At 42.0% G+C, this 25,893-nt stretch overlaps 1 protein-coding gene across 4 annotated transcripts; it reads right to left on the bottom strand.

Annotated features, from left to right (window-relative positions):
* Positions 1-25,078, bottom strand: LOC117459459 (vinculin-like). Of its 4 annotated transcripts, XM_034100239.2 has the most exons (23): positions 24,684-25,077; positions 18,748-18,818; positions 17,492-17,642; positions 16,795-16,903; positions 15,769-15,891; positions 14,861-15,021; positions 13,323-13,413; positions 13,081-13,228; positions 12,830-12,983; positions 12,077-12,252; positions 10,837-11,027; positions 10,380-10,406; positions 9,888-10,087; positions 9,471-9,599; positions 9,217-9,366; positions 9,003-9,111; positions 8,488-8,790; positions 8,273-8,400; positions 5,373-5,558; positions 4,061-4,237; positions 2,572-2,775; positions 2,150-2,254; positions 1-1,820 (listed from the first exon to the last, which is right to left on the bottom strand). In XM_034100239.2, the coding sequence occupies exons 1-23, from the start codon at positions 24,849-24,851 to the stop codon at positions 1,674-1,676; spliced, it is 3,408 nt and encodes a 1,135-aa protein (XP_033956130.1). In that variant the 5' UTR covers positions 24,852-25,077; the 3' UTR covers positions 1-1,673. The 4 variants fall into 4 exon arrangements, with proteins under 4 accessions (XP_033956130.1, XP_071061823.1, XP_033956132.1 ...); XM_071205722.1 differs by lacking the exon at positions 4,061-4,237 and having other exon boundaries at positions 24,684-25,078; XM_034100241.2 differs by lacking the exon at positions 10,380-10,406.
* Positions 25,079-25,893: the final 815 nt, after the last annotated feature.

Here is a 25,893-nt window from a genome sequence, read left to right on the forward strand (position 1 = left end):
TTCATCATTATTAGTCTTTTATTCTTCCAAGGCACAGCAGATGTGTTGGCAGGGCGAGAAGCTATCAGAGTACATTCAGGGTGTAAAGACATCAAGTACACACAGAAGTTCACCCTGTTGTGAATCAGTGACTGCTACATGCTCAGTAGGACCAAATAAAGAGGAAAATGTGGTTAACATGTAGAGCCCTGACTAACCATCACGGGGACGGCTTACTAATACTGATAAAGTGAAGAGGCTTCACTCATACACACGCATACAGATTCTCCATGTAATAGTTGAATTTACCCAGCCATTGTAAAAGTGTGCAATACAACTTGATGAATTACTGTTGCAATTGAAATTATGTATTTATTAATCAGATTGCGTTTAATATTGAGTTACCAATCATAAATCAATAGTCTGCTGTGTAATTATTCCAGACAAAAACCTACAACAAATAAAAAACACTGGCATCACTGCCTGATAATCAAATATAATGTTTTTTGTTCTTAAACCACCGGGGTTAAGTCTGTGTGAAGATTATGCTTCAGAACATTTAGGATGGGACTACTGAGCTCACACATGGAGAGTGGAAATCTAAATGCAGGAGGTTGATGGCTTTTAAAATGACTTGTTTTGATATTTGAATTTTGAATAAACTACCCAAACAGTTCAACTGTTACAGAGAGAGTAAAGAAACAAAGCACCACAATTTGTTAAAAAAAAAATACTTTTTCTTTTGCTAAGAAAAAATAACAGACCTCAAAAAGTACCTCAGAAGAAAAAGTTCTGTTTTGATATTTGCAAGAACCTGAATTGTAATAGATTATATGAAGCTTACAGTCATGTAAAACAAATCCTTTGGCATTATTCACTGTTAAAGTTGAATAAAGGTTAAACAAAGAACTCAAACACACATTAAAAACATCTCAACTCACCTCTTCCTTCCCCTTACTGACATTCATGCAGCCAATATCATGTGAAAACCTCTTATCAACTGAGTACAAACCTTCCTGCAATCAACATTAGTTATTGACAACCATTCATTTTTTTAAATATACAATCATTTTTTGAAACTGTATAATTTGCCTATAAATCCTAACACTTTAATCCAGAAGACCTTTTTAGTTCTTCAAGTATAAAAATCACCGGACAGCAGTGATGATGTTTCCCCTTTGAATTATTCTTGAGTTAACAACAGTGTTATTAACGTAAACATGAAGAGAGGAGAGCTCAGCGGCCAACACAAGACTCCACACTTTAGAGTCAAACTCAGTGTATAAAGCTCCTAGCTGAGTGTCCATTAAACAAATAATGACTGTATGTACAATAGACAATAAGAAATTCTCACTGAAAGAACTGAATTAAAAGTAAATGTCTTCTATTAGATCAGTATCTTAATGTCATAATTTGCCTTTAGAAAATAGAAAAATGTCCATGCAAAAAATATATACCTACTCTTGTAACACAACATACCAAAAATATATATTATAAACTGTCACAGATAAGCCAACGTGATTCCACAGTTACAGATAAAGAGAGCTGGAGAGCAAAGCTGAACTCGATTGAATAAATCTGCATGGTACCTATCATCAGTTTCCTCTTTGAATAAGTGCACGTTTACACATTGCTACCTTTACCCGAGGTGTGCTATCAGAGCTAAGTTTGACAGTTTCAGTGAGCAGGTTGGATTATTGGTACCAGGGGGTCTTGCGCACCCAGCGAAGGGTGCATCCTGAATCTGTGCGGATCTTGATGGAGGCTGCTTCTGCTTCTCTGACCGTCTCCTTCACCGACTGCATCAGATTCTGGGCGTTATGCACCAACATGTCTGTGGCCTGGACAAGAATACATTTGGAATTGAAGCAGACGGTGTTGAAATGACAACAGACAAAATGAAGAAAGGATATCAAGAGGAAGTATTCAGCAGTGGTGCAAAGTAAGTACAATTCCTTCTGTACTGTGCTCAGGTACATGTATATAAGTGTTTTTTACCACTTTCTACCTCTACTATGCATTTATAATCCAGGAATATAATACATATGGGTCTGAAATTGGCCCCATGCATCATGAGTGCTTTACATTTAGCATTAAACAGACTCTTGGGACAGAGAGAGTGCTGGTATTGAAGTGGCACTCCATATTGTGTGGAATGTATGGAGTTTACCTGCTCTGACTCATCTTCACTAATGTTTGTTCGTCCCAGCATGGTGGCTTTGACAGTAGAGAGGATCTTCAGCTGCGTGCTGATGGTAGGGATTCGTTCACACACCTTTTGAAAGGAGAAAAACATGCAAATGATTCTCTATACGACAACATTTTTATATCTGTCTGTGTATAGATAGATAACTAATGGGCCTACACACAAAGGCAGAGGGGCTTGAATTGTCCACATTCACCTACAAAATGTCACTATAAGAGACACATACCTAACACAAAGAGATGCAAAATAATCACAAAAAAAGGATCTTAACAACCATAAAGACATAAAATGACATCTGTGTCTTGTTCGGGATACGTGGGACCATGTATGTCGGTTCCCAGGTGCCCATTGTCTTGCAATCCGTCTATTTGTATGAGTGTCCTCACCTGCAGCAGGTTAGTTCTGATGCGTCTGTCAGTGCACTGCTTGGCCACTTCCTTAGCCAGTCTCGTCACCTCATCGGACGCCTTGGCGATGTCCTTAGCACACTGAATCAGCGCTCGTTTGTTCCCACTTCCACCACGCACCAGCCGAGACATTTCTGCCATTAGCAGAGCCATCCGCTTGGCTGCACCGATGATGTCGTTACCCTGAAGAGAGGTAGAGGAGTAGGGGGTAGAGGAGGAAGCAGTAAGAACTGTGAGAAAGATATAGGAGAGGAGCATGGCTTTGGTTAAATGGTGGGAATGCAAAGGGAACTTTTCAAAATGTTTGTGATTATCATCATGTAGGATAGAGAACATAATAATCCTGGTGCTTTGTAGGAATTCATTTCAACTACAAATGCAAAACAGCCACAATAGTTACAAGAAGAAAGCTGCATGCAGTGTCAGCGCAAGTTACCACGTATATTTGAACCTTAATGAAAGAAGGTTATTGACACATTTGTATCCATAGTGAAGGGAAACAGTGTTGAGGTCCTCACATCACAGCCATTGTGAGGTAAGTACATATTAGGTGATGTTCACAGTGTTGAAGCCATCAGTACGCACGCCGATACTAAGAAGCAGAAGCAAGTCTTTATACCAGGCAAGCAGGCAGTCTAATGTCAAAACATCACCCAGAATTATTTGGGAAACTGTCATCCTTGGCTTCACAGGTTGGCAAGACATTGAGTGACCATGATTATAAGAGATGGACTTGTGAAGCCAGTGGCACATGTATCCAGGTGGTGCAACAAACACACTTGCCATTCAAACAATCTGCAACCTTTAGTGCAACCTTAGCGTAGTGTCCGCATAACAGTGTGAAAGCCATGTCTGACTGAGTGCGATGCATTTCCATGATTCAGTGCTCAGTATGTGCACACTTATCAGCTTCTCCAGTGTTACTTTATCCTGCAAGGCGTGGATGTGTGGTGCACTTTTCTGTACGCATGCGTAGATGTGTGTGTGTTGGTGGTAAAACAGCTGTATGGATCCCAGCAGCGCAAAAATATTGGGAACCATATAGTGCTGTAGGACTCGGAGTGAGTCGTAAAACCCAACAATGAGTTAGCATTTTCTTTGCATGTGCAGATCCGTCATAACAAAGTCGATTGGTTCTTTGAGATGTTTTTTTGTTAGAAGCCTGAAACATGGTCTGTGGTTAAACACACGCTTATGAGATTTAACTTTTTTAATAAATAAAATACTTCGATCATACCCCACTCTTAGATTTTGCTGATTTGACATGCTGAACAAATGTAAACATCAAAAAACTCTAGTTTGTCACAGAGCTTAGTTTCTGCAATGATACAAAATCCAATTGGCTTTTTTATGAGAAAACCAGCATCATGCAAACTTCCCGTGTATCATCTTTGCAGCGCTCTATTTCCAAACACTGCCTGACCCTGTCTGGTTGTGTGTGCACTCATGTGCATGTGCATGCGCAGACCTTGCTGGACCACTTGCGCGCCATCTGGTGGAGAGCCTGGGCAGCTGCCAGCATGGGTTGATTGACAGGCTGGTTGGAGGGCATCATCAGCAGTTCTGGCTCATAGTCATCCTCACCATCAGTAAACTCATCTTCATCATAAACCTCTCTCTCCTCTACTGCCTCCTCCTCCACAGGCTGGGTGGGGCGGAGGGGGGTGGGTTGGTTGTGGGTGGAGGATCAATTGGGATGGGAAGGAAAGGTAGGGACACAAAGAAAGGGGGGATGAGGAGGAAAAGAAAAGGAGGAATGTGGAGAAAAGGGAGAAAGCCAGGGATGGCAGGAGGGAATGAAGCATGGGAAAAGGAGGCATTTAGTACAGTATGGAGGCACTGAATGGAAGAACAGAGGACAGGATTTACAGGAGGGAGGAGGGGCGAATACAAGCACTGTGGAGGAGGGGGGAGAGGTGGGGTGGGGTGAAACTGCACGCGCAAGCAAAGATGGGGCAAAACATATGAAAGAGTAGATGGTGTGGGCAGGTAGCAGATGGATGACATGCCTTACTGAGCATTTGCTTCATAAAACAAGATCTCACTGCAGCCCAAACCAGTGCTTTGCATCCTTCTAATGTATTTACGAGGCTAGCAGTGTGCTGGGAATGTGCTTAGTGTGACGCAATGCCACGAAAGGTAAGAGATCCTTTGTGCCCGGTTTCCAAAGACACCTCTGATGCATAGATTATTATGGAAAAACTGTCAACTATAAAGGGGAAAAGAGTGATGAGCTTTAGAAAGACAGCAAGAGGGCATTATTCCTGAATAATGAATAGTTATTTTCACAGATTCATTGTTACTACACACAGTTCTTCCATGCAAAACACTCGACACACACATACAGGACATACACCAACAGTGATAGGAGAAAGAGTACAAAGTCTACTGCAAATACAGTGTTCTTGTTATGATTGTTGGCTGGATTGTTTCCTCCAAATGACTGTTTGTCCTATATACTTTGTGTACGTTTGTTATAAGCATGAGCGGGTGAGAGTTTCCTGTTATCCCTCTGAAGTTGGAATCGGGTCACATTTCAGCATCAAAACTCAAAATTCCAGGAAAAACTTGATTTCAGGATATTTACAGAATATGAAATGGCACCAAGTGTATTATAGCCAACACAGGGAAACAGTGAAACCACTTCAGTCATTCCTACTAACATGACACAGGGATATTATGAACCAGCTGGTGTATTTTACCCAGAACTGTATGTAAGAAATTAGACATGTTTGATGGAGTGGATGTGTTAACTTTGATCCATGTTTATGTGAACTGACCTTGCTGGACCACTTGCGGGCCTCGTCGTGCAGCTGCCGGGCGGCCACCATCATGGGCTCGCTGAGCACCTCCCCAACCTTCTGCTCTGGGAAGTCCTCGTCCTTCTCCTCCGGAGGCGGGGGCCGAGGGGGGGGCACTTCGCCCTCTGGCAAGGGCGGCTTAGGTGGCGCCTGCTCATCACTCACCTGGGGAAAAATGGATAGTTTATTTTTGGTAGTCACACACATTGTATGTTGTCGATTAGATGTTTGGGAACAAATGAAAAAGTGACATTTGCAACATGCAGTGGTTGTACCAATGAAGAAGAAAGGTTTACACATAACATCTGGTTAACGTTTCGGGCCTGTTTGAACTCTTATCACATTTAAATGCAGTTGCTATAAGCTCCTTGTCTTTAATGTTTGTTCTAACATTATCTTTTCTACAATACAATCTGATTGCTTAAAATGTTTAAATAATTTTCACACTAACCGTAATGAGATATAGACCATTTCTTATTTCAAAATGAAAGCCCCTGATTAACCGGTTACAAATTTAAATTTAAAGTATTTCTCTACTATAGTAAATATTATATAATTTCTGTAATTTTCCAGGAAAATATTAGTGAGTATACACTGGGCAACACCCACCCTCCCATTTTCAATTACACCTGAGGGCTCCCCACTCTAATGGGTGTCCTGCTCTAGGACACAGAGCAGCTCCACTGGAGCAGCTGGCAGTTCAAGGTCACTACCAGACAGTGTTGGGCAAGTTACTTCGAAAATGTAATATATTACATATTACTTATTACTCTCTTTTGAAAGTAATAAGTTACATTACAAAATTACTGTCTCTGAAATGTAATGAGTGAATAATAAATGTATTATTTTTAAAATAACTACTTTAGTTACTTTTCTAGTTACTTTCACCAAAATAACCGCAAAAGAATGGCTAGGTATTTTAAATGCTGAAATGTAATTTAGTGCAGCTCATTATACATCCAGTGAAAGGCAATGTGGTATAGCATAACAACTGTGTAGGCCCTTAAGGCTACTAACACCTTGTATTACACGGCTTAGTTGAATACTCCATTCTGATTGTAACTTCTTAACATATGACACGTTGTTAATACAGCAGTACAGACCACTGTCAAGGACTATAATGAAGGTTGCTAAGGAGGATCAAGAAAGAGAAAGGAAAAGAGGTTAAAAGACGGAGCGCTGGACGTCAGATAAATCACCAGAATAAGGCAGAGAGGAAGTAAACACTGACAGGACACGGAATGGGCTCTGTATTTTGTTTAGTATGGCCGTGTACAGGCCCGGCTCCAGAACAAAATGACTCAGGGTGAATCTGAGATTACAGGGGGCGCAGCAGTAGTAGGTTTACATGAGCAATAGTGGCCGGCAACAGCAATGAAAAATAGCATTGATGTCCCCAATGAACAGATTATGGCATTTGTTATGTTTTGAAACCAAGCAAGTGAGACAACATTTCAAGTGAGTTAAAAGTGAAATATATATCCTGAAATATCTCATACAGTCCAAAGTGGACTATGGCAAAGAAAAGCCCAAAAGCTTCAAAACTGTACCGATAAAACAAATGATACATATTGTAAATCAAGGCAAATATTATTTGAACCAGCTCATGGTTTGAAATGGCAAACATTGAAAAGCAAAAGTATTATTAAAACCATGTAGCCTACTAAACATCACCTTGGTCCCATCATATACTCTGGGAAGAGAATATTTACTGTGCTTGAAAACTGGTATCACATCATCATGTGAGGTTGAATTTGTGACCTGGAGATCATTTCAGCTGCAACATTAGCTCGTTGATAAGCTTGGGATATGAGATCTTTTTGTAGCCATTCGTGGTGAAGGCATCTGTGCTATTGTATGCATTATTTGTGACCCAACATTTCTACAGGCATGGCAGAATATGGCACTATTTTCACATATTCTAGCCCTTGTCTATTTGTATACCACGAGCTGCAAAATGACCACCTAACCCCACTGTACAGGCGGGTACTTGTTTAGATATACCTGGGCAGGCTCTGTTTTGCCGTGGTATCCTGGCTGGCACCTGCGGGCCGCAGAGGGGCGGCGGTGTTTCGGGCGATGAAGACTGCTGCTCCGGGGGCGAGTCAGGCGGGAGTAAGCTAGTGTCCACAACGGAGGGTCACGTGATGTCCCCATCTGACCTGTTGCTACGGTCTGCAGTAGATGCAGTGGTGCTGGCGTTTAGTGATGGTTGCTTTAACCATTTTCGTATAAATGATTATCCACAGATGTGTGTCACTGCTGTGGAAGCACTTTGGAAATGATGCACGCGCAGCGGAGCAGGTCACGCGCACCTGACACAATTTGTTGTTAGTATTTTTCGCTCCGTTCTCTTTTTTGAATAGCGGGTGAATAACATTCAACTGCCCCGAAGATCCCGGCGCGAAGCCTGAAGGGTAAACACCAGGTTTACTAATCTACCCGCACAATTTGTCTGGTGTCGGAATGTCTCGCTATGTTAGTCCATTGTTAAAAAACAAAACACCATTTAATTCTCGGGTTAAAATGTGTTGTAACTGCGTTACTGAGCATTGTAACGGGTAATATATTACCCACATTTCATTAGTAATGCGTTACATTACTTCGTTACAGCAAAAAGTAATATATTACTGTAACTCCGTTACTTTTGTAACGCGTTACACCCAACACTGCTACCAGAGAGGATGACAAATGACTTTCTCCCTCTGTTTAAAGGGATAGCTCCTTTTTTCGCAGGGGTTATGCGAGTACTTTTCATAGTCAGTGTATTACCGACAGTAGACTGTTTTAAAGGGTTAGTTCATATTGTGTTGGAAAGTTATGTGTCATTTAAGGTTTACTGTGCATAAAAGGAAAAGCGTGTGTTTGAATGTGCTTACATGGAGCTGGTCCAGGTCAGGTGGGGGAGGAGGAGGGAAGTCGGGCTCCTGAGGTTGGAAGGCTTCTCTAACTTTTCCGACTGCACCCAGGATCCTCAGACAAGAGTCCAAATAAGCCTTTTGCAGAGCTGTGGAGGAACAGGTGCAGCGTAGTAGAGTGAATAAGCCTGAAATACAGTATCTTGAACATGTGTTTGCATAGTGCACGGCTGTACCTTTATCTTGTATGTTCCCAGCCACGGCTTTAGCATCCATCACCATGGGAGAGATGGTGTGTGAGAGGATGTCTGATGCGTTTTTCACCGTATCTCTGAACCGCGGATCCTCAGAGTTTTCCACTTCCCTCTTAGCCACCAACAGGACCCGATTGGCTCGTCTTGCTATGCTTGTTGCCCCGGCAACAAGCATTTGGGGCTGAACATTCGCCATGGCAACTCGGCACTTGTCGATGTCTTTCTTTATAGCCTCCTCAGAAGCATCCAACAGAGATTTGGTGTCGATGGCCTCGTCAACCAGACCTGAGGGCACGGAAACACCCAAGTTTTATACGTTTGTTTAACTATTTTAAGGTATTATTATTTGAATTTTTTTGTGAAGAAATTTGAGATGCTGTTCTTTGAAAAATGCTATAGAAATAAACCTTATTTAATACTTGCCACTTACTTACTTACTTTGGAATCTACGCTTTGTATTATTTAAATAACACAAGAAATGTTAAGAAAATCCTCACCAGTGAGTTTCTCGACATTGTCAATCCACTGATTCTTCATGGTGTCAAAGTGCTCATATGCGGCTTTATTCCCAGGATTTTTCAACAAGATCACAGCAGCCATGGTCACCTGGACATCAACAAACATGTCAGATAGTGTAGGAAAGACACTGAACATGGTTTACCCAGCGTTTGCAATCGTGCATATCAGTGACAGAAAAAACAAAAATAGCACCTGTGGTGTGAGATCCCTGGCATGTTTCACAGCAGCATGTATCCCCTCTACTGTACTCTTATTGGCTGATCCCACGGCAGCAGCCTTCTCTGCGGTTGCCCCCAGACGGCCTGCATGGGCCTCAAAGTTCCCTGCACGCTCTTCAAAAACCTACAACAAACATTCATATTGCTTTAGAATTCTCTAACCATCCTCTTTCTTTGGATTGGTATTCTTTACACACCTAACAGCACAGATTTTCTAACGCTACAGACCTCCTCTCTGTTAGGGGCCTCAGGGGGAGCGGTTGCGGCCACAGCCAGCAGTTTGATAGGGGTGGTGGTGTCACTGAAAACGTCCGATACCTCCTGGGTCATCACCTCCTGCATGCGCCGCCTCAGGTCCTAGTAGAAGCAAAGTGTTAAATCCGTCCTCTAGGTGGAGCTCTGAGCCAGTACTTTGAGCACAGAACATCCATGCATCATCGTGTATACACTACTCCATGTTTGTATGGATGCAGCAATCAATGTAAATATTCTATAAGTCTTGTACATCATTTAACCCACAATTCCCGTATTTTGGATATTTAGTAACTTTACAATTGTACATTCATTTTCTAAATAACCTCTGTGGGTTTGAACACTGATACACTGTGGTAGTAAATGTGTGTGTTTGTGGGACCGTTGAGCTACCTTGAGGCTGTCCTGCAGTTGTGCGGCAGTAGCTCGTGCATGCGGAGCCTCAGCCTCGCCCCTGCCAGCCATGTCTGCCAAATTTGTCATTAGACCTTCTGTTCTGTCGCAGCGTCCAATCATATCCTGCCGGTATGGGCCTATCAAGCCTCCTGCCAGCCTCTTTCCTTCTCCTACCATCCCTCTGATCGCTGCCTGACCTGGGGAGTGACACAGGACACAAGTCATTCTCACATCACATCTGGATACACTCCAGTGTCTTTAGTACAAATAATTACACATCCTTATATAGACATGAACCATCTCTGAATGGAAGCACAGTGTTTTCGTAAATGTTGGTAACATGGTCTCATAAATTCTAAAAATACAAGGGGTGAGAAATGACTTCTGTGTTTTAGAGAAGTTGTCATAGTTTCTAGGAATGTGATGTGATTAATATCTATATTGTTATAGTGGTAATATCCTCTAAGCAAGCATATAGTGGGCGGGTACCTGTGTTCCACTGTAGTATCTCACACTCTGCTCCCATAGGGAAGCATGGGAGGAAATAGGAAACAAGCAAATGAAGAAACAGGGATACAGCAACAGGCATCAAACAAAACGTTAAAAGCGACACAATTCTTCCTAAATGACTAAATAAGTTAGTCATTCGGTGACTCACTGCGGGCATTTAAGGAAATGACATAAATCAACAACACAGTCATTTCTGTACCAAATTTAGAAATGTTTTAAAATGGCTGCTGAATGATGAAAACGTGAGAATGTGTGTCTTCCTCATGGACCTTAAACACCTCACATCTGTCATGATCCCATAACTGCTCAGAGTCCTGGGAGCCGACCACTTTCACACACTTTCCATCATCCACACAGGCTGACAAAAGGCATGGAAGCGTTTATTTTTGAACTACTAAATCAGCCCTCCCTAGAGCCGTCATCCAACCCCACTCACCAACTCCTCTGTCTTCCACTCCGGGGTTGCTCACCCAGCGGAGGGCCTGCTCCATCTTGCCCTCCAGGGTGACATCAGGTTTGGCTGGTCTCATGTTGGCCACAGCGCGGTTGGTTTTGGACTGCAAGTTCAGCAGCGCCGCTCCGATCTGCTTTGCCAATGCACGGGCCTCTGGGCTGTCCCCTTTACCCCTGAGAGAGTAACAGATAGAGATGATTAAAGGGAAAACCTAAATTTGTAAAAGCAATGTGGTACAGAAATACATCGGGGAGACACTATAGGATAACACTGTTTTTTACAGCCCAAAACAGTTTGGGCTGTTTGGCTTTAATAAATATTTTTTTATGACAAGCAGAAAGAAATTCACCCATAGTCCGCAATATTTATTATGCTGTTCACCTGTAGTGTCTCCCCTTAAATACAGACTTCAAACCTGACAAATGTCGCACCATACCCCTGTTTTACACCGCCTTAAAAGGAAAATACTGTCAAAGGTTGATGCCACCTTTTGTCAACATACATTTTCTATTAGTGTAACCAGAAATGATGATAAAAAGTTCATACAAATTCTGATCTAGGTCTATATTTCTGCTACAACAGCTCCAAGTAATTTATTGTGAGTGTTTCATTAATGACAGATCTAAGGCCAGTTTTACAGTTTATTAGTGCAGTCAGCGTACTAGTGGAGCCACATCTATCTCCTTTGAGAGTCAAGATCCATAGCTGTTGTGTTGATCTCGGTAACAGCTGGCTCATTTAATTTGCTTGTCATGTTTATCTCAGTTTTCCTTGTATGGTCAATACACGGAGTGGATCTGGAGTACAGAAAATACATTTGTAATAGTGACTCATCCTGCTGTGATGGAACTAAAGTACCATTAACGGTTAAAAACCAAATTACCTGGCCATCAGACTGCATTTGAGTTGTATTTTGAATAGGAAATTCTGTGGCACAACCTTAACTTGAGTTGTATTTTCCTTGTTTTGACCCCGATACTGTAACTGACACTCCACCAAAATACCAAAGACCCATCTGTCCCGCAACATATTCAAACAGAAACCTTATTGTAGGACTGATGCCTATGGTCGACAGGCAACAACAGATTTTCCAAGCAGGTAGAATATGCCATCTATTGATGACATGACGTTGCTGTTTAAACCTAGAAAAACAGGGTCTAAAGATTACATAGAGTCACAACACATCATTGGTCGTGCATGTGTCAGAAGAAGGAAATCGTACTGTCTGCGTAGCTCCACCAGTCTGGCGGTGAGGCCTGCGATCTCGCTGATGGAGCGCAGGATGTCGTCCCTCTCTTTGGGGTCTTCACAGAGATCGGCGATGCGTTTGGCTTCTGCGAGTAGCGCTCTGATTTTCTCCTCCCCCTCAGGACCGCCGTTAGGATCAGCCAGCCAGGCCTAAAAAGGTAAATATATGGCTTAGTTCTAATCTGATTGAAATTGAAACATAAATCTGTATCTTCATGGCTGGGAAAGGTTTGCCTAACATTGTATATGTAGCCTTTAGCTGACTCACACTAGCTTACAACCTTAAATTATTTACAGAAATGTCATACAAACTAAGGATTAACAGGTATTGATGATATTGACATTGAATTTTGAGAAAGAAAAAAAAAGGAAATATGGATACCAAAATAATAATATACATATGATGCAGATGTGTTATTTATCAGGTAATATGGTTGCCTTTTTCACTATCCATTAGGGTGATTGTTCTTTTTGTGCACAGTTGTGGTTACAGGCTTTTTCTCTACCTGCACTCACATTACTTTGTAATACATTTGTCAACAAAAGAGACGAAACGTACAATAAACAAAGTTAAAGGTCAATTTAAGTGAAGATTTTGTGTAGTGAAAAACTGATATTGGGACAGCCCTAAATCAAATAGAACAAATGGGATAGAAAAAGTATTAATAGGATACAGGGAGGAGGGAGGGTTTAAATAGATGACTGTGCTGTTGCTGTTTAATCTGACCTGTGCAGCGTCCAGCCTCCTGGCTATGGACTGCTTGGCATTGATTAGAGCCTCCAGTCTACGAGCAGCATTGTCCACTTTGCCGAATAATAAGTCCAAGCCCTGCGAGCACTGGCCTGCACGCTGCACACACCCCGGGGTCGGGCCCTGTCCTCTGTCATAAAGGAAAAACACACAAGTTGCAAAATGACATGAAGACAAGGCAATAAATATAACAGTTTAATTGACAGTCCCTTTTAATGACACGCTACCTGGCTCGTAGATCTGCAACCTGGTCACTCATTTGTCCCAGAGCCTTACTGGTTGCCAGTATATCTTTCCTCTCCTTTCCGGCACAAAGCTCTCCCACCTTGCCAGCTTCATCCAGAATCACACGCAGGGCGACCTCACCGGGGTCTCCTGGGGACAACGACACACCACAGGATGGATCTCATTGTGGAAAAACATAACAAATATTACGTTTTGTAGCAAAGAGCAGAAAAGGTCCCGCTACCTGGTTGTCCATGGGGGTCTTTGAGCCAGCCTTTAGCTTGTGCCATCTTTGACTCAATCATAGCCAAATATCTCTTCAAAGCCTCCATATCCTGAGGGGAGAGAGGAAAGTAGCTCTGTCAAAACATACCAAGACACAGCTTCACATTACGGGATACTGTAAATAAAGAGTTCCCAGGAATAACTTTGGACGTTTTTATTTATACATTTTGTATCAATAATCGTGCTAAAAACAAATAATAATTAAATCACAAACAAATGTTTACTGTGTTAAGCATTGCAGCCAAATGTATCTACTTAATTGTGGGCAATCCAAAAACCTCAAATTATCTTTAAAGCAGTACTAAATAAATCTTGAATAATTAGGGTCAATAATTTGCACTCATGCCTATTGGTTCCAGTCATTTGATTGGCCTAATACATCGTGACATTTGATTGGCTAAATACAGCAATTCAAAGGAGATATTTAAGCGAGGATAACCATCTCATAGCTAACCACAAAATATTAGGTAAAGAGAAAAAAAATCTGTTTTCGAACTCAGAGGGGACGGAACCGCTCAATACACCTCATCTATTATGGATGTGTCTGGACACCAAGCAGCTTATTCTATAATTCATGACCTGAGTGGAGGAAGAGTCCTAGTGAGCCTGCTGTTACCGCACACACTGACAGTAAGTGCTAATCACAACTCATACACAGGGTATGTCAACAGCAAACACACACACAAGCACACAAACAGACAGATCATTGTCTGAAAGCTGTGTGCAGAGAAACATGCAGGGTTACAGGTTAGACTAGGGAAACACATCTCAACTCTATCAGTAAATGATCTTGTGGCACAATGTCTAACTCTTGTGCCAAAAAGAACAATTTCAGAGAGACTTAATCTGCATCTTATGTACTACTGACAGCTCTACCACACAGTTACACAAACATTAGCAGCACAAGAAGGGAAAACACCATGACTAAAAACAGTTTTCATTTCTAAAGCAGTTCTTCTTAAAAAACACATTTGCTTATAATTGTCATCTGTTTCAAGCCATTTCACTCAAATGGACAATTAAAGACAAACATATGCACAAAGGGACAATATAACGGTCAGTGGATTAAAACACATGACACACTTATTGTTCAATCCAAGCATGACAGATACATATTTAAGCATAAGGAAATACTTCCTCCACTTTCTCACAGACACACATGCATGCTGGAAACTGCAGAGCTGGAGAGAAACAGGCTTACCTTCTACAGGGAGGAAAAGAATGGAGGAGAAAGGTAAAGAAAGAAAAGAAAAAGAAAAACCAAGAGTTATACTAACGAGGCAAAAGAAAAAGTGGAGACAGAAAGTAAAGAGTGATTCTTTTTGTACTCTGCAGAACAGAGGGATGTGTGGATAGAGTGGGTGGCTATGTGTGTGCAAACAGGCACTCAAAAGCAAAAGTGATTTTCTGATTCAGGTTTGGGAGGATTTTTAGTATGTTTTTGGGGTTAGGGGTATACAATTAAGAACATCTGAGTTTGTGCAAACCAGGTTGTACCTTATTGGCCCAGGCGTCTTCATCCCATGTAGTGAGCTGTAAGACTCTTATGATCTCGTGGATTTCAGCGCTCATCTTTTCAAAGGTAAATCTCCGGTTCATCTCTGCCTCTTCAACACCGGCACCGCGACTGGTCTTAGTTGATACAAAAATCTTAATAGCTGAAGACAGAAACATTTATGTATTTGTCATTACATATGACACCAGAAATATCAAATATATAATACAAAAAGAAAACTACCATCAGAAAATGTAACATTGTTTATAATAATTTAAATACTTTACAGCTGAATTCATCCTTTGTCGTTAAAGAGGTTTAAAATGCCAAATTATCTGCAGTTATATTTAAACCACTGAATAAGGCAGTTTCACGTTTTAATGTGAAAATGTTACATTTGACCCTTTGTCTGCTTCAACAAAAACATTTCACAATTTGGGATCAATTAAAGTATATCTTATCTTTATCTCTTATCTTAAAGTTATAGAGTGGTTTGTGATCCTGCAAGACAAAGCTACATGTCCAAACCTTCTGACTTTACAGCCACAGAATAAGGGAGTTTTTGAATAAACATTTGTAAGAGTGTTCCTCTCCTCTGCTGGTGCAGTATACAAAGCAGCTAGTGGGCGATGTAGTCTGTCCCCAGCAACTAAAGACTGTAATTATCAGCGTTGCTATAACAACAGTTTCATGCTCAGTGAAACACACACACACACACACACACACACACACACACACACACACACACACACACACACACACACACACACACACACACACACACACACACACACACACACACACACACACACACACACACACACACACACACACACACACACACACACACACACACACACACACACACACACACACACACACACACACACACACACACACACACACACACCTGATATTAGAACCGGCAGCAGCTCTTTGACAGTGCCCATGGAGTTGACGAGCATCTGTCTGTGTTCTTGGTGCGTCAGCTCCTGCTGCCTCTCCTCAATCATCTTTGACATTTTGGTCATCCCTGTGGAAAAATAAAATTTGGATTTATTGTCCGGTGAACATCAGAGGTTACTTAAATCAAACCAACAAGAAGGTAGAAAGCAGCAAGAGGTCGTGACCTTGGGTTTGTTAGCGTTAGCATCACAGTTTTACCAACATCCCAACAATCAGACTCTGAGGGCATCCCGCAGGTTATTCACCCCCTGAGTGGCTCTACCACGTCTAAACAGATCGTTACTTCACAAACGACTGACCTCGTTCATTGACAGCATCAATCAAGTGTGGGAAAACCTCGGCATCAGATTGCCTCCAGCTCATTATGCCACAGTGCTTTGACAACACAATTGACCTTTTACCTCTGATGATAAATAGCCTGTTTATATCTCCTGCCAATGAAAAGATCTTTAATTACGGCATCTTAGTGTCAGAGGAGCGGCCAGTAGTTAATTTAGTTTTTCATCATGAGGGAATGATCTTTAACCAACAGAATAAAATAATACAAATGTTAATTGTGCTATGAATTGACAAGAAATTGGGTCCAATTCCTGTCCTGTCTTGTCCTGTCTTGATTTGTCTTTCTAACAATCACAAACCAATAGAAAAATACTCCAAACATTAAGCAGTTTTCATTTTATAAATGCCAATATACTCGTGATTTTCATACATGACTGAAAACTAAATGGGATTTACAGCGCAAACTATTTTTCACCGTTGCTTATACTACATTTTTAATGTCCAGTAATAATATTGATTATTCTTTTGTTGATTAAAAATGCCTACAATGTTTATCCGCAAACACATTTTTTGAAAGTTGCTCTGTGATTCTCAGTTTTAGTGATACCACATTGTTATAGTAGTCCATCTGAGTAGCAGCTTGAAGGCAGTTCTTTATTAAAAAAAGAAAATAAATAAAGCTCCTGCTGACCTGGCCCCAGGTTCTTGGTGTAAGTGATGAGGTCCTCCATGGTCTCCACCACCTCAGCTACTGTCAGATACTCCAGGATCCCTTTACACACCCGAATGATCTTACGCACCTAAGACAGAACAACACGCATAATCAAAAGCAGATCATGTATTCAGGCGTAAACAGGGCTTGATAATGATGTTAAGATACAAACTTCTTTATAATATTAAGGACACAATTCTGTGTGTGCATGAATCTTAGTTTTCCTGTTCTTTGTGTGGTCTCTTTGTATGTTGTGTGTGTGTGTGTGTGTGTGTGTGTGTGTGTGTGTGTGTGTGTTCAGTCTTGTGATGTACGTCTTGTGACTGTGTGAAGTTGCTCTTTTAAAAATGAGGCTAGTGATGAGCCTACGAGCATAATCACGTGCCCAATGTGATTCCACTTAAAACACACAGACACACACACACACAAATACACACCATACAGGCTGGTACATATCCCCATATACTCACACACACAGAACCAGACACACACATCCTGAGTTATGACAGAGGAAAGTCATTTGATCTCAGTGATTAGATCTTGCTGCATTTTAGACTCCATTACTATCTTGCTCTGAGCTGAGTTCCTCCTTCCTCTGTGCAGCTATATAAAGCTTTATTTCCCTGAAAGTAAGAGTGATTCCAGGTCGCACGCATGAGTACACACACACACACACCTCCGCTTCATCAAAGGTAAGGAGCAGGTCTGACGTCCCGGACAGGATCCCTCTGGATCCATCGATCAGGTAATCTCGAGCGGGCACAGAGTAGGGATCGGCCTTTAGCATCTGAGCCGCCTGGACCAGCTTAGAGCTCGAGTTCTCCACCCTGAAAATACACAGGCCGTCTTAAGACACTTACCAAACGTAGGAATGTATCGCCTTGTAAATCACAAAGATCAGATCTCATGTCTAGCAAAGAAAACCATCTGCCACTCCTTGTAACAAGAGATGGTTAACAAGGTGCACATATAGACAAGTGCAACGAGTTAGAAGAGATTTTTCTATTTATTAATGCATTTTAAATGTTGTGTCAGCCATGTAAATAGCAATGACAAAGGGTTGATGTCCTGCAATCCAATCTGGGATTCAGGGTGTAGTGTGTTTCCAATAATCTAACATATTTGTATTTATATCTGCTGATGCTCATCAACAATAGTAAAATGCTTAACATGTTGGGCTTTCAGTTCTTATTTGATAAGCTATTCCTTAGAGATCAATGATTATCTTAACCTGAGGATGGATTTTAAGAGCACTTGCACAAAGCCCTCCTCTTTCTGACCCCCATTGGTCAGGGTATCGATGGCTGCTGGTTCATCTATATTTAGTCTGGTTCACATTCCCACACGCCCCTTTCTAAGCCCCGTGAGTGAAATGTATGGTGTAGTGTCCCCGTGTATGTGCGAATGGGCCTGAGAGAGCAGTGTGTGGACTTTCTGGAGGTCTGGAAGCTTTTTTATTTTTCATACATGAAAACTGAGCAACAATAGAAAAGGAAACACGGAACGTAGGCCTACAAATTAAAGACATCAAACAAACAGAAAAAACATGAACATACACAAAACTGCAACACATACTGCAAGCCAGATGTCTGGGTCAGAGTATTGCTGAGTAGAAGCTCTCTGCTGGCACACTGAGTTAATGTCAGCTCTTTGGATGCAAGCTGGAAAACAACAAACAGCCTCTCAGCGGCCGGGATGCAGGGAGTCCGGCCTCGGCTTTAGAAGTGGCTCTTTGTTGCAGCTGGGAACACAGCCACGTTTCCTGACATTACATCGTCTGGAATGCTCTTTTTAATAACTTCTCTGTCTGCTGAGATAAAGTGGATCATTGTCTATGATTTGGTCACTGGGTATTTCTGTGACTGTGAGTGAGGGGGAGGCATATCAAGAAACAAGTTGTTTTCTGGCACAGTGCTTTAGAGACACACTTACTTGATGAACGCAGGAGGCATGTCTCTCTTCATCACCTGGTCCTCGGTGGTTTGAACCGTCTCCTTCCCCACCTGCAACACACACACAGATGGACCGTTTATTTTATTATCATTAGCTGCAGAGAGAGAGAGGAAATACTATTTAAGTGAGTGCTATTAATAGTCCGTGGGGTGAACGAGTGTGTATCAATTCACACGTATTTCAACCATGTGGGCATGTCATTTCTCTCAAGGGATCGAGGTGAGGCAGGCCGGGCTCAGGTTGACTCCGGGTTCTGTTATTCTGCGTGAGGGCGCATCAGGGGAAATACTTTTTATGCAGCTCGACTGGAAGTCTGTATGGTCATCAGTACCACATAAACAATACCAAAGATGTTTGCTAGGAGGGTAATAACTTCCACAATAAATCAGGCACAAATGATATCTGAGACCTAGATGTAAATAAGCTCTCTCTTTTAAACTGAAGTAATTGAACTTGAGCGTCCTCGCTGTGAGCATTGATTTTTCTAATAGAGTTCCTTGAATTTTGCCTTTCGGTCAATGCCGAACAGTGTTTTCTTCCTGAGAAAGTTTCAAACTAAAATGTTGACATTTTCATGCCCTCCAATGTATTGCAACACATTGGGTTCCTCGACAACTTTTTTTCTGTGGATTTAGTTGTACACTCCGACAGTACTTTACTTTGTAAGTAAAACAATGCTTTGAGTCCGTTTTTGTTGTTGCAGTTAAACATTTCAGTGTCGCTGACAAAAAAAGACCAACTTCTCATGTTAATGTAAAAGTAAGGCATGAGTATTTTTCCTCCATATTCTATTTATTGTTTGCCTGTTTTGTCATAGAAATGGCACAACGCATCCATCCATCCATCCATCCATCCATCCATCCCCACACACATTACTCTTTTCATCTGCAGATGTTCACATGGTGATGCGGTTGTCTGTCCGAAAAACCAAATGTCTCTAAAACACAGGCTCTCAAACACAAAATACAACCTACACACTCACAAGCATACGCCCGCACACACACTTGAGATGCAATTACAGTGAGATGATGACATCGGCCTATTGCTGCTGCGTCGATGAAAGCCAGTTAATAGACTTTCTGGCTCCAGAGACTGAGACAACACAGATTCACCTTCACTGCACCTTTTCATCTTTGTGTAACTAATGTAGGCAACACAGAAAACTCTTACTTTAAAAGGACCAAACTCAGATTTTTAAGCAGGAACTTAAACTAAACACCAGAAAACCGTTACTGTAATCTATATTTGGGGCGGTTTTGGCGCAGTGGTTAGAGCGTTGATCAAGGGGCGTTGGTGAACTCCAGTTCCAAACCCGCCTTGGCCGCCACTGCGTCAGGCCGTTGTGTCCTTGGGCAAGACACTTTACCCGCATTTGCTCCTGTGGGTAATGTCCACAGTAATGACATGTACATGTCTAATATGTGTAATATGTAATTGTAAAGTGCTTTGAGCACCTGTAAAAGCGCTCTAATAAAAAATGTAATGCATTATAATCATTTATTATTATTATATTTCTATATCAAACTAAAGTGAAGATACGAACAACAGCAATGACAGTGATTTCCTTTTAACCAATATAAATTAAAATTATACGATTGCATTCTAGTCTTTTCACCCTCACAATATTTACAAATAAATTTAGATTTATGTCTGTGGGATCCTTTATGTCTGGCAATGATGTCAGAATGAATGTTCACAAACAAAATAAGATTACAGTGATTGCAGCCGGGTGAATTTCCTTGTATAACAAACGCTGTGAGCTCCCGACTCTAAACAGAGAGGAATGCAGCTCTCTAAGAAGATCTGCTGAAACACATCAGGTGACGGCACAAAGTGCTGTGTGAGTTTCCTGTAAACAGCAAAGCCTGAATCAATAATACATATTTAATGAGAAGTTAAGTGTTTTGCTGTACAGACTGTTAGTGTGATGTATGTGTGAGTGTGTACATCATGAAAGCTGTGAATGCCTCAGCAGACAGCTGTCAATCAAAGCTGACACAATCGGTTAGCCCATCAGAGACCCTCAGGCATCAGCTCTAATGAAGATTCAGCTTTCATACTCTCTTTCTAATACATTATAATTGGAATTGTATTTTATATGGAATAACAGTCCAGTCCGATAAAAGACACAAGTTAACACAATAGTAATCAAGGAGGAACACACTCCAAATAAATAAAATCAAGTAAAGCTTTTATGAATTTTCTAAATAATGAATGATTTCAAATGTTGACTGTGAAGTATTAGATTATAACGTTTTGTAGTGTTAAGGAATCGAAAAAAAGTAAAATATGGACATAATACAGTATAAGACATTGTTAGCCTAATAACATTGACATTTGCAATAACTGGATTAATTGCGATAAATATCCAGATATACTCAGTTCTGCGCTTTTGCTTCTTTCAAAAAGGGAGTGAATACATCACTCTTTTTAGCTTTTAGTTTGTCTTCACCAACTCGGGTCGTAAAACACAGGGAACATTCTGTCAAAAAAAGAAAAAACGTTTTCATAACTAAACATTTCAGAACTTGATAACAAAATTAAAATGGATACCATTCTGCTAAAAGCCAGAAGTAGATTTAAGATGGACTGAGAAGCTGATGGGCAGAAACTGAAGAGCCATCGCCGGTCTGCCAATGAGCAACAAGAGATGGCTCATATTTACATGGCAGAGCAAGACGAGGACAGTTAGTGTGTGTGGTGTGTGTGTGTGTGTGTGTGTGTGTGTGTGTGTGTGTGTGTGTGTGTGTGTGTGTGTGTGTGTGTGTGTGTATGTGTGTGTGTACAGTATGTGTGTGTATCGAGGGGGGGGGGGGCTATGATGCTAGGCAGAGTATGGTCTGAAGACGCCGGAGACACTTTCCCACCCTCACAGGGTGCCGGTGTCTGACTAAATGTGTCTTGTTTTCCTCGTCTTGCTCCCCTCCTCTTCTTTCCTCATTCTGCATCACACCGCAACAGTTTCAGTCAACAATCTTCCTCCTCGCATCTCTGCCTTTCTTTCTCTCTCCAGTGTGTGGTTACTTCACTCAACGGTAAATCTATTTATTCCTTACTCCCCCTCCCCCAGACATACTCAGGATCTATGTTGACTCCTTCAGGAGCAGATAGTTCCCAAACACTGAGGAAGCGCTCTGTCATTAGCACAACTTCGGCAAGTTTACGCTTTAAACCAAACACACCAGCCGCATCCTTCAGATCTGAAGTTTAAGTAGTGTCGAAACCCACCACAACCTCTGACAGATTGAGACTGACACCATTTTATGTGTGTGTCTAAGTGTCTCCGTGACCTAGATTTGAAGTACCCCCCATAGCTAGCCCACCCTGGCCGTGGTTAACGATGTAATTGTATCAGTGTGTGTATTGGGACTCTTGTGATGCTGGCATGTTGCTGCTGTATACAGTGTTATATCTAAGCCCAAACTGCGCAGGTGTAGGAATGAATCATCTTTCTAAAATAAAGCATGTGCTCATTTGTGTGTATTTGAGCTTTAGGTGCCTTTTACATTTAATTAAGTTGATCTACCCAGCAACCAACCGGTGCTGATTTGACAAGCTCTGATCTCAAGCACCTTTTGTGCTCCCTTTCAACACTTTCTTGTCACCCACTTTGTAACTCTCACTACTTTATCAGTGGACTTCACAACTACTTTTGATCTCCTCTGTATGTAGGCGTTTAGCTGTGCTCTTATTTAGAGTGTTAATGGAAACTGTATTTGCAAGACAAATAAGAAATCTGAGGAGAGTTATCAGCATTTTTTACTTTAAAGCATTTTACTTTCCCTTTATCTGGTATCCCTCAATATTATCCTCTGTCTGACACCATTGAGTGCCACTGTGTCCTCAACCCTTTTCTCTCCCTGTAGCCTTGCATCTTCATCATATGAGACCCGCCAAAGTGCCTTGGGGTGCTTATAGCCTCCTTCTGCTCACTGTCCAAAAGAATCAGCTGAATGGAAAGGAGATGGAAAGAGAGAGATGGAGAGGTGTGCCCGGCAGCAAAGGGATGTCAAGGACCGGATGGTATCGGTAAAAGGGAGATTTTCTAAACCAAACCCAATAGCCCTTTTCATGATCAGCTAATGAGATATTTATCAACTTGATCTTGAGTGTCCTTGCAAAGGGAAGCAGAAGCATTCTAAACGTTGTCCAGACAGCTATACAATAAAAGAGGCCTTATTCCCTGTACAATTGAACAATTTAACAAAGCAAACAATGTGAAATGTACTTTATTGCCGTGATAAATGTGACCTGCCCAATATGAATTTGCATAATCAAAATGTTTTTTCACTGCAAAAACCCTCTAAAGTACACTTTCACTGGCTGAATATTATATACACAACAGCTAAAACTACATATTTTTTAACAAGTCAGCGAGCGGTTTAGTCCTTTCCCAACAAGAAATCATGTTTCCCCTGTTAATACGATTTCAAACTTTTTCCCCAAAAAGTAGCCAACAGAGGGGGGCAGTACGAGAGGGGCCACACCAACCCATCTCACATCTAAACTTGTAATAACATTGGTCCACAACTTGGGACGTAGTATTTAGGTGATTCAGAACAATAAACACTTACATTTAGGTGAGAGTAAGATACATCCGTCCTGATGCTCAACACAGAAGTATAAAGCTTCAAAAAAGGAGTGTATACAAATCTTTAATCTTTACAACCTGCATTAACAGTTTTCCTGATAAGTCTGCCCCATCAACTATGGTCTCCTACTATACATTTAAAATCAGAATGACATGAAACCAGCTTCTTTTCTTGATAATTGAGGCGTAAACGGGACAGTGTTTCCTTCTGTATGTGGCCGATTTATTTTTTAAGTGATTGAGGCCTGGTTGCCCCTGCATCAATAACAATGACCCGGATTGGCATTAATGATGTGGCCCGTATTGATTTTTCCAGTCAGTGCATGCCGAAGAGACATCCTCTGACCTAAGCTTGACTCTTTCTTAAAAAATGACATATTAGATTCAAGGAGACCGAAAATAAACCAGACAGAGGAGGTGAAATGGGTAAAGCAGAGGGGTCAAGGTTGGGTTGGGAGAGAACCAGGAGTGAAGGAGTTAATATGAAAGGGGGATGGGAGTCTGATAAATGACCACAGAGAATATATATTATTTATGAGTTTAACAATGGGCTGAGGTTCTTAACTGCTCTAACTCGGTTTAATGGAGTCCATGGCACAAGTGACATTTCCCTCTCTTCCGATTACACTCTGTGTGTGTGTGTGTGTGTGTGTGTGTGTGTGTGTGTGTGTGTGTGTGTGTGTGTGTGTGTGTGTGTGTGTGTGTGTGTGTGTGTGTGTGTGTGTGTGTGTGTGTGTGTGTGTGTGTGTGTGTGTGTGTGTGTGTGTGTGTGTGTGTGTGTGTGTGTGTGTGTGTGTGTGTGTGTGTGTGTGTGTGTGTGTGTGTGTGTGTGCGTGCAAGAGAGAGCGAGAGAGCGAAAGAGAGAAAAACAGCATCCTGTTAATTGAATCAGAACTCGTTCCTTCCGCCCCACCAACTTCATTGAGCTCATCATCATTACCAATATGGACAGAGTTTGACATTATTCTGTGTGTCTCTGTCAGACACGCACACAAAAACTACTGCAGGAGCTCGTGAAACACGCACGAGCGTCAGCTGGCTGTGTGTGTGGTAGTTTGATATCACTTTGATGGCGAGCAAAGATCAAGATGGGATTGCAATAAATCTGTGAAAGCCATATATAAACGCACTGATCCATGTGCAGTGCAAGGTAGTTTGATGACCGATAGGGCTCATTTATAATTGATTAAATAAAAGCCTAAGTCACAGTTGGTGTCCACACATGTAGATTTTGAACTTTGGATTATAAATGCCACTGGATGCAGACACTTTTTGGACTAAAGATTTCAGTGAATTGACGCCCTGGTTCCAGCTCGGGACTCACCCGTACAAGGTTGCTGACCGCCGCTTGCACCGCGGCCACCGGCACTGTCAGATCCGGGATGGCTTTACCGTCCACTTCCCCCTCCTCGTGCATGATGACCAGGTGGGAGATCTGCTGGGCCACCGGCTCCAGGATACTCTCAATGGTCTTGGTGTGAAACACCGGCATCGTGAACGACTTTTACCGCAGCCCCGAAAGAAGAAAGGCGGCTGGTGGTTCCAGCACTGAAGATCCCCCTCTCTCCTCTCCTCTCCTCACCGACACCGACTGGAGGACAAATCCCGAGTTCTCAGTCCAGCGTCTCTCCTCCCAGGGTGCACCGTCTCCTCTGGTGAGCACCTCGAATAAGGCTGGACTCAGACGGTCGGTGTCCTCCTGTGGGAGCGACCCAAATCGTGACAGAAGGAATCACCGCACTTCGCCCAATCACAGTCAAGGAATACAGCTGCCAAGCGGGTTGGTGCGCACTGACGCTTTCCCTGCACGCACACGCACGCATACACGTTAAACACACACACACACACACACACACACACACACACACACACACACACACACACACACACACACACACACACACACACACACACACACACACACACACACACACACACACACACACACACACACACACACACTGCAAGTGAAAGCGCTTCCCAAATTACGTCATGCATGCCAGTGGCCCCAAAAAGGAAATTGTTGAGGTAACTTGATGGGAAAAGACTGTGATTCCAAGAGGTGTTATGGTGGCTACAACAGGACACGGTTGTAAACCTGATCCGTGTTTGGAGGGTGCTTCGAAGCTCAGCTCCACATGCATGATAGACACTGGAGGTGAGATCAGGTGGTGCAGCATGATGTTGAAGATAACTGGTGGAGAGTGTTGTGTTTTTATGAAGCTAAAGTTTCACCTGACATACGATCTGTGTTCATTAAAAGGTGGGTCAGGAGTTCATGTCTCCAGGCCTAAATGTCCAGGTCTAAATAAAGACCAAGGATTCAACTGGCTGCTGCTGCTGCTGCTGCTGAGAGAAGGAGTGTGTCCAGCAGAAGGATTCTCACAGATCCTGCTCATCACCTACACTGCTACACATATTCCTCGCTTTGACACAGAGGAACCTTGACGAACAGCTGTCCTACTGGTTTAACACCCACCTGACAGGTTGCACATGAAATCGTGTTGCATTAAAGAGAAATAATCAGATCTAAC

The sequence above is a fragment of the Pseudochaenichthys georgianus genome, chromosome 15 (genome assembly GCF_902827115.2).
Source record: "Pseudochaenichthys georgianus chromosome 15, fPseGeo1.2, whole genome shotgun sequence".
In the NCBI taxonomy this organism is placed as follows: Eukaryota; Metazoa; Chordata; class Actinopteri; order Perciformes; family Channichthyidae; genus Pseudochaenichthys; species Pseudochaenichthys georgianus.